Source organism: Phytophthora infestans, genomic scaffold, assembly GCF_000142945.1.
Source record: "Phytophthora infestans T30-4 supercont1.29 genomic scaffold, whole genome shotgun sequence".
NCBI classification, from domain to species: domain Eukaryota; phylum Oomycota; class Peronosporomycetes; order Peronosporales; family Peronosporaceae; genus Phytophthora; species Phytophthora infestans.
In genome coordinates this window covers 1417136-1427063 of record NW_003303730.1, presented here as the reverse complement: position 1 = coordinate 1427063, position 9928 = coordinate 1417136, and the positions used below count along the sequence as shown (strand labels likewise).

The window sequence follows — 9928 nt, the reverse complement described above, 5'->3', positions numbered from 1 at the left end:
CGTGACGGCTTATTGTTACCTATTTACACGACTGGTAGTACTTGTATAGCACCCTTTTATTCTTTCAACGACAAAGATGCAGCACCGTCAAGATGTTCAAGCGACGAACCCTCCGTCACGTGATGTACCGTGACTCCAAGGTGCAAGAGACTCGACGGCGTCACTACCGAACACTTAGCGAATATTGGATACGGTTTAGATGTCACTTGATCGAGGCTGTCCTTATTATTAATAATGGACTGGTCGGATTTGCATTCAGCAGCCAAGAACTGACCATCTACGGGACGAGCCCTTGGGATGATCTCGCATAAGACTCCGCGACCCTTTGAAGGCACGTTCACCGTCTGGGACAGGACTCGAGCTGTTTAAGATGCTCATGCGATGGTGCAGACGACTCTTGGCGTGCAAGAAGATTCATAACGAATCACAATTCACTTGATATTTGTAAACTTGATAAGGACTATTTATTAGGAATGGGCTCGATAGGACAAACATACATATAGAACAGAATTTCTACTCAAGCACACAGAGCGACGTCCGGCTTCAAGGTAAGCGTCTGGTCAGCTTGTTTGAGTGTGTTATGCCTGTCGGTGAACTCGAAGAACCTGGGGTCCACGGGCTGTTTTTTTCCCAAGGACTGGCGAGAGACACACATGCTGTCCATGTCCGCCACATCCGTAGCAGCGGACCAAGCTCTCGGCTGAGCTTAAGTCCATGGGAACGTGATGGGGTGCGATGAAACTGAAGTTTATACGGGCTCGGTCTCGCTGTACAACTTCAAGTTGACAAGCTCAGATGCCCAACAATCTACTTGCTGACGAAGCCGAGCACTCCTCTTGTTCAAAATGCGTGAAAACATTTACCGCCTCGATGTGAAGCGTGTGATTGGTGTGGTGATGATAGCAGCGTTGAATGAAGACATGAACAGTTAAAAAAGCGATGGAGCTGCTTCACCAACGCTTTGGCCACATGAGGATGGAGACAGTGAGCGATTTGGCAAACATACACGATGTTGTAGCAAAGATGGATACAGAAAGTCTGGCCGCTTATGAGTACGTTACGTGAGCTACCAGTAAGGCAAAAATAATGTCTAAACACAAAGATTCTAATGATAAAATCCCCGTCTTTGGAGACTCTCGTGATATGAACAGGCTTTGTAGAGTTTGTATAAAGCTACTATGGCTCTCTTTATCATTGATGAGTCTACAAGGTTCAGGGGGCCGTTTTTTGGTTAAGAAGAAGAGCGAGACGGCTTTATTTATCAAAGCCCCGTTGGAAAGATGCGGACATGAATCCCCAGAAGGTACAACGACTGCGCTCTGACCAAGGAAGAAATTTTAGAAGCAACGATATGAGAGGCTACTGTGACGATCATGTAATTGAAAAGCTGCTTACGAATGCGCACTCGCCGCAGTACGTCAACTTCAACGGCCCAGCGTCGTCGACGCTCTACAAGCCCACGCCTGGAGTGATTTCAATCCAGATTTCCTTCTTGGGACGGCACTCGACCTAAAGAGAAAGTCTTACTTCTTATGTGATTCATTTGTAAAATTATCGCGCTGAAAGAATAACGTTTCTTTAGCCCTATGTAATTTGATAAACCAGTTATCTCCTGTTTAATTTCTTATATCACAGAAAGATGTGGTGGTTTCTCTCTTTGAACGTAAATGAATGCGCCACTTGGTACCAAAAAAAAAGTTCGTTTGCCCTTTTATAACCAGTATCCGGTGGACATCACACAACACATAAGAATGTTGCATGTGGCGGCCGCGGGTAACATCAAAACTAATTCAGCCAGTGAATGTTGCTTGAAAAAGTTTAGGTAAAGCAAATTTATCTTTTCAAGTAAAAATAACCCAATGGGTAAAATGAAATTTATCTTTACCAGTTGTGGCAGCAATTTGGACGGCAGCTTTCCTTGATACTGTTGAGGCTCCAATCGCAATAATATCGGTAACAACGGCGCTCACATGACTTTTTCTATGGCTTGTAGCATGGTGGGCATTTCTTCTAAGAAGGTGCGCCGTACAACGTCATTATAAAGAGCACTGTTTCTTTTAGCAATACATTCGTTACAAAAGGTGACACCCCTGAATTTCCATTCAGCACTTGCGCCATCTTAAACGTCTTTGTTTTCTCCACCATCTTTATTGGCTTTTGGTGGAGATTCTCGCACCGGTGTCCACGCAGTCCAGTAGCAGCAACTGATAAACTACTTACTGCTAGAATCACTACTTTGCCACTGGAAATCTCAGCTATAGCGAGCAGTCGAAGAATTTTATTCCGAGCTTCAAGTATCACTCGAAGCTTTATGCAGTAAGTAAAAGTAATTAGTGCTTCATATTTGCGCAATTCTTTAAGTTCGATTGCTGATGTTGAGAACGCAGTAGTATTTTCTTTTATCACAGCAAATTAACATATGTATGGCGTCTCATGTTTATTGGTCGCAAGAGTTGAAATATCCCTGCTGAAAAAATAGTGCTAAGATACACGAATCTTACCTCCATCAAAGAGTTTGTATTGGGGTTTGTATAATATCTAGAAAAAGAAAAGTACATGATGCAAGTAAAAATTATGCATCTAGAGAACAGTCGATGCATATAAGAAAAGCGCCGCACTAAGTACGTATCGACGCAGGTTATTGTCGTCTCGGCATTGATCAACCCTGGTACTCGTTTCATTCTCAAAATTGCTTGCTCTGAAAACGACTAGTACGATTTGTGCCACGTTAAGGGGGTTATTAACCACCACCACGCGTGCCAAGCAATGGAACTCGAAATTGAGTCATGGCATGGCGCGGTTAGGAATAGAATCGTCCTGCCATTGTGCCATCATGAAAACCCCTTTTTTACATACATTGATGAAGATAAAAGTAGTATTGTACATGACAATTGCGCTTTGTAATATTCTACGCGTGGTTTATCGAGACTGTAGCCATCTGCAGTGTTTCTTACGGGGAAGCTAGAACAAAAAGCAAAAAAAATCGAGTGAAAGTAAATTTACTCCTGCGTCGTGTTGATAAAATAACCACGAATATATTATCGAAGCAAAGTCTATATGCTATAAGCAATTTGACCCTCAACACAACTCATTTCTTATTGAAACATCCATGGGGTCCACCGGATACTGGTTATACAAGGGCAAACGAACTTTTTTTTGGTACCAAGTGGCGCATTCATTTACGTTCAAAGAGAGAAACCACCACATCTTTCTGTGACATAGGAAATTAAACAGGAGATAACTGGTTTATCAAATTACATAGGGCCAAAGAAACGTTATTCTTTCAGCGCGATAATTTTACAAATGAATCACATAAGAAGTAAGACTTTCTCTTTAGGTCGAGTGCCGTCCCAAGAAGGAAATCTGGATGAAATCACTCCAGGGGTGGGCTTGTAGAGCGTCGACGACGCTGGGCCGTTGAAGTTGACGTACTGCGGCGAGTGCGCATTCGTAAGCAGCTTTTCAATTACATGATCGTCACAGTAGCCTCTCATATCGTTGCTTCTAAAATTTCTTCCTTGGTCAGAGCGCAGTCGTTGTACCTTCTGGGGATTCATGTCCGCATCTTTCCAACGGGGCTTTGGTAAATAAAGCCGCCTCGCTCTTTTTCTAAATCAAAAACGGCCCCCTGAACCTTGTAGACTCATCAATGATAAAGAGAGCCATAGTAGCTTTATACAAACTCTACAAAGCCTGTTCATATCACGAGAGTCTCCAAAGACGGGGATTTTATCATCAGAATCTTTGTGTTTAGACATTATTTTTGCCTTACTGGTAGCTCACGTAACGTACACATAAGCGGCCAGACTTTCTGTATCCATCTTTGCTACAACATCGTGTTTGTTTGCCAAAACGCTCACTGTCTCCATCCTCATGTGGCCAAAGCGTTGGTGAAGCAGCTCCATCGCTTTTTTAACTGTTCATGTCTTCATTCAACGCTGCTATCATCACCACACCAATCACACGCTTCACATCGAGGCGGTAAATGTTTTCACGCATTTTAAACAAGAGGCGTGCTCGGCTTCGTCAGCAAGTAGATTGTTGGGCATCTGAGCTTGTCAACTTAAAGTTGTACAGCGAGACCGAGCCCATCGACTTAAGCTCAGCCGAGAGCGTGGGTCCTCTGCTACGGATGTGGGCGGACATGGACAGCATGTGTGTCCCTCGCCAGTCCTCACAAAGAAGACAGCCCGTGGACCCCAGGTTCTTCGAGTTCACCGACAGGGCATAACACACTCAAACAAGCTTGACCAGACGCTTACCTTGAAGCCGGGCGTCGCTCTGTGTGCTTGAGTGGAAATTCTGTTCTATATTTATGTTTGCCCTTTCGGGCCTATTCCTAATAAGAAGTCCTAATTATGTTTACAAACTATCAAGTGAACAATGATCCGTTATGGATTTTCTTGCACGCCAAGCGTCGTCTGCACCATCGCATGAGCATCTTAAACAGCTCGGGCCCTGTCCCAGGCGGTGAACGTGCCTTCGAAGAGTCGCGAAGTCTTCCGCGGACTCACCCCAACCGCCACCGAGGGTTCGTACCGTAGATGGTCAGTTCTTGGCCGCTGAATGCAAATCCGGCCAGTCCATGATTAATAATAAGGACAGCCTCGATCGAGTGACATCTGGACCGTATCCAATATTCGCTGAGCGTTTTGACACCGTCGAGTCTCTTGCACCTTGGAGTCACGGTACATCACGTGACGGAGGGTTCGTCGCTTAAACATCTTGGGCGGTGCCGCATCTTTGTCGTCGGGCGATTATCTTGAGAAATCACTACACCACAACTGCTCCTGTCGCAACGGAAGCCACGGTACTGGGGCCCGTTGTGACATTTCTTCATTCTCCAATTCACGATCCAGTCACGGGATGTCCAAGCGTCTGAATCAGGCCGTTAATAACGCGCTCCAGCGTCTTAATCCTACTGCGTACGATAGTCACTGCTACCACCTGTAGAAGGACTGCCGCTGAGCGGCATCGACGTCTCGGTATCGCTCACAAACCCGATTAAAATCGTCCTTCTGCTGCGGATGAAGATTCTTGCATCAATAAAGCAGTACATCATAAGTTATAGCGGGTTTAGAGAGCTGTTGTACTTTCTCTCAATCCGCTACAACTTATTGTCTGGCCTTTTATGGACCAGACAATTACACGAGTACAGTGACCCGAAGTTCAATGCACATACTCTCTCATTATTGTGGCACCTGCCGAAGGTCCAACGATCTTCACTTGAGTTGTTTTTCTTCTGATTTTTATTCAATCGCATGACCAACACAAATACAAGAGAAATGGGCTAGTAGTACATATTGACATTTACAGCTCGCAAAATAAATTTAGGCTACTAATGTCCTATCTGGGTAGTGGGCTTCTGTTTTACGGCACGCATTGTACATGTAGCTGGTTTATAAAAAAGAAAACTTTTACTGAGTTTTAATTTATTCAACACAAGGTATTACATTAAACTATTACACCTCTAAATTCAAATTCTCTGCTTAAGAACTAATGTGATCTAGCGACGTTGTAATTTTCTACATAAGAAAGGTTCTTTCGTTCAAAAGCTCACAGCCCCTTTTTTTCAGTGAGCTCGGCGCCCACCGGCAGACTTCGTGCTCTATATTACGTCGGTGTGGCAGTAGAATCGACAAATTTAATAAATCTAGCTGTAAAATGCCAACGACTGGCTACGTACAGTAGCCCCATCTTTTAATTTAAGAGCTGAAGTTTCTGATGATTTTATGCTCAAATAGCTACCCATTTTTAAAAATTTCAGGTTAAGCTAAAAAATTCAGTTTTAATTGCTTTTAATTTTTACCGCGTACAAGTTATACTGTAAGGCATTACCCCGATATCACATTACTAATCTAAAGTCATTTAGAAATTTTTCACTAAGTGCACTTCCAGCCCAATTTTCTTTTATAAAAGTGTATGTGAAGTTATTTGTGTACTAAAACCAAAATAGGAAACCTCAATTTTTAAGTCGAGGGAGCTACCGTACTTGGGCTGTTCGTACAACGCCGCCGCAACCCTAACAGGAAAATGTACCTACGAGCGCCAACAAATGGGTCAAGTTCAGCAACGAGTTAGTTTTATGTAAAGGGAGTCAATATAATTCCGATTCACACGCGTATGGTACTACGTGGTATGTATTTGCAGTCTTCCGGCCAAAGACACCGATCGTATCATTCTTGATATTATCAATCAAAACAGCCATTAAGATGACTAGTTCACCAGCGATTATCTTCACTGAAGCTAATTTCGATGCAAAAACTAGCTCTGGTTTTTGATCTGCTGGACGATTCGTGCGTACTCTTCCTTCTTCGCCATATCATTCAAGAAGTTGACGTATCCAATGTACTTGACGTACTCGGGGGTACGCATGAACTCATTCATGTCTGGCTTGTTGTGTCTGGTAAAATCGTCGATCTTATCTGCAATACGCAGATCACTGGCAAGCTTCTCTTTGGTGGTTAAGCTCTCCATCATGTCCATCATTGTTTTCTTGTTCAGACTTCTTTCCTCATCTCCGCTGTTTTCAACGGCCAAGGGGTGAGCTCTCAGTTGGCGTTGACTCCGACTGGTAGACGAACTAACTTCGGTGACGTAGCTGGAGTCTGTGGTCATCGACGACGCGTCACTGGCAGCCAGGAAATTCACCGCGATGGCCAGAATGAGGAAGGATGAGCGCATGGCTGTGGTGTGCTTGGTTGGGGTTTTGAAATGTGGGGAGAAAACTTCAGACTGAGATGGAAAAGCTGGCCCAACAAATAATGAGCGAGTCGTCGCATTGCAGGGAGCACATCCTCAGATACCGATTAGTTATATGCACAAATCAAAGAAGACAGCTTACGGACGTAACGTAAAGAAATGTAATCTGGATTTCATCCGTGGCACTTCCTGCCATTTCATTTACTTCAAAACCCGAGCCCTAGCAAACGTTCATCCAATCGAATCACATAATTTCGTGCCAAATCAGAACGACCCCATGGATGTTTCAATTAGAAATGAGTTGTGTTGAGGGTCAAATTGCTTATAGCATATAGACTTTGCTTCGATAATATATTCGTGGTTATTTTATCAACACGACGCAGGAGTAAATTTACTTTCACTCGATTTTTTTTGCTTTTTGTTCTAGCTTCCCCGTAAGAAACACGGCAGATGGCCACAGTCTCGATAAACCACGCGTAGAATATTACAAAGCGCAATTGTCATGTACAATACTACTTTTATTTTCATCAATGTATGTAAAAAAGGGGTTTTCATGATGGCACAATGGCAGGACGATTCTATTCTTAACCGCGCCATGCCATGACTCAATTTCGAGTTCCATTGCTTGGCACGCGTGGTGGTGGTTAATAACCCCCTTAACGTGGCACAAATCGTACTAGTCGTTTTCAGAGCAAGCAATTTTGAGAATGAAACGAGTACCAGGGTTGATCAATGCCGAGACGACAATAACCTGCGTCGACGCGGTAAAAATTAAAACAATTAAAACTGAAATTTTTAGCTTAACCTGAAATTTTTAAAAATGGGTAGCTATTTGAGCATAAAATCATCAGAAACTTCAGCTCTTAAATTAAAAGATGGGGCTACTGTACGTAGCCAGTCGTTGGCATTTCCAGCTAGATTAAATTAATTTGTCGATTTTTCTGCCACGCCGACGTAATATAGAGCACGAAGTCTGCCGGTGGTCGCCGAGCTCACTGAAAAAAGGGACTGTGAGCTTTTGAACGAAAGAACCTTTCTTATGTAGAAAATTACAACGTCGCTAGATCACATTAGTCCTCTTAAGCAGAGAATCTGAATTTAGAGGTGTAATAGTTCAAAGTGATACCTTGTGTTAAATAAATTAAAATTCAGTAAAAGTTTCTTTTTTATAGACCAGCTACTTGTACAAGGCTTGCCGTAAAACAGAAGCCCACTACCCTGATAGGACATTAGTAGCCTAAATTTATTGTGCGAGCTGTAAATGTCAATATGCACTACTAGCCCATTTCTCTTGTATTTGTGTTGGTCAAGCGATTAAATAAAAATCAGAAAAAAACTCAGGTGAAGATCGTTGGACCTTCGGCAGGTGCAACAATAATGAGAGGGTATGTGCATTGAACTTCGGCTCACTGTACTCGTGTAATTGTCTGGTCTTTTATGGACCAGACAATAAGTTGTAGCGGATTGAGAGATAGTACAACAGCTCTCTAAACCCGCTACAACTTATGATGTACTGCTTTATTGATGCAAGAATCTTCATCCGCAGCAGAAAAACAATTTAGTCGGGTTTGTGAGCGATACCGAGACGTCGATGCCGCTCAGCGGCAGTCCTTCTACAGGTGGTAACAGTGAATATCGTACGCAGTAGCATCTCGACACCCGTGACCAGTATGGCCAGGCTCAGCACATTTTCCAAGGAAGAAGACCTTAGATTTTTGCGGTGGGCATCTACCCCCCTAGTGGAGTGTGGTCTGCGTTAGTTCGTCCGAGGGTAGGGCTAATAAAACTCACGCAAATGCGGGCGTTCTACTGGCTGCCGAACGCAGCGAAGGCGGTATCGATATGCTAAAATTTCAACATGCGGTAGAAACATTATATGAAATCAACACATCGTACTTAAATGCACCGTGCAAATTTCATTTTGGCCCCCATCTTCAAAACAGAAGCCGCGGAACACTAGAACGCTGTCCAATGTACGCTGCGTGTATGCATGTTAGTTAACATTAGTAGATAGCAAGACACACATGCACATATAGTCCGAGGTTCCTGCGGCTGCTTAGGGGGTAGCTTATAACTTGTGGGATTTTATCCTGCAAATAGGTAGCCATGCTATAGCAATTTGGTTCCAGAGCCCTCTGGTCTCTTGGGACTTTATCCCGCCGCCCACTCTGTGCGAGAGCACATTTGGCACCTGGTCCATTGAACGCAAACCCGACAGCGAACCCGTTGAGCCAGTCGTTAATGGTTATTGATGGGCACGCACATTGCGTGCGTGCAGTTGGTCTGGAGTGGTATCGAAACTGGCCTCTTTTAACCGACAGATGGGACTCAGCGTCGGTATCCGCTTCGATTTGTGCTTTCGTCACTGGGTCCAACTCCTTCTCCGTCTTGTTTCCCATCTCTGGATCACGTGCCGAGTCTTTGTTCACAAAATTGAATGCGCAGGCAGCCGACATATCGGGCTGTTGACTTCTCTTCAGTGTCTCGGATGGCCTTTGTCTTGACAGTCCGGCGTCCGCACCAATCTCGCAACGAACACTCGGTGCCGTGTTCATCACCTTCAGTGCGACGTCTGCATCTTCTGAACCAATTACCGATGATTCGCTCGCAAATTTGGCTGCGCACAAGGCCGGGACAACATCGTCGCGACTGGTGACTCCATCCGATCCAGTGCTGTTACTTGTCGCTTTCGTTGTCACCCCAGACTCGAAACATACATTTGCTAGTGTATGTACAACATTTATTGAGCTCAGTAGTTCGAATATACGCGCTACTGAGGCTTCGTTTGCATTATTGCCTCCGCCATGAGCTGTCGTGTAAGTGTCCAAAGGACTTTCGGAAAATTGGACATCTGCCGAGTCCCCAACTGTCACTCCAGACGCCAGACAGGCCTCCACTCGTTCAAGTTCCTCCATGATCATCACCCAGCGCTCTGCACACGTCAGACAATCTCCAGGGTCCTTAAGCGAGTCTTCAAAAGGCGTTGCTAGCACCCCACGGGGTTCTGGATAGTCTAGTCGCTTGATTGTCGAAGGCTGAGTTGCAAACCATTGTTCGTAGATTTCACACTCCCGTTGGAATACCCTCGGCCTCTGCAGCCCTCGTAAGCCAGCACTTGCCGTCCTTGGTACTTCTTGACGTCCAGACGCACATAGCCGTCACCTCGCGGCAAATCCCCATCTGGTATCCACATTGCAATCGAATCATGTGCTGGTAAGTACACCGT

At 44.5% G+C, this 9928-nt stretch overlaps 1 protein-coding gene across 1 annotated transcript; it reads right to left on the bottom strand.

Annotated features, from left to right (window-relative positions):
• Positions 1-6264: 6264 nt before the first annotated feature.
• PITG_13612 (secreted RxLR effector peptide protein, putative) lies at positions 6265-6684 on the bottom strand (the record flags this gene model as incomplete). The annotated part of the gene is made up of 1 exon (XM_002899762.1): positions 6265-6684. One exon carries the CDS (start codon positions 6682-6684, stop codon positions 6265-6267), a length of 420 nt encoding a protein of 139 aa, XP_002899808.1.
• Positions 6685-9928: the final 3244 nt, after the last annotated feature.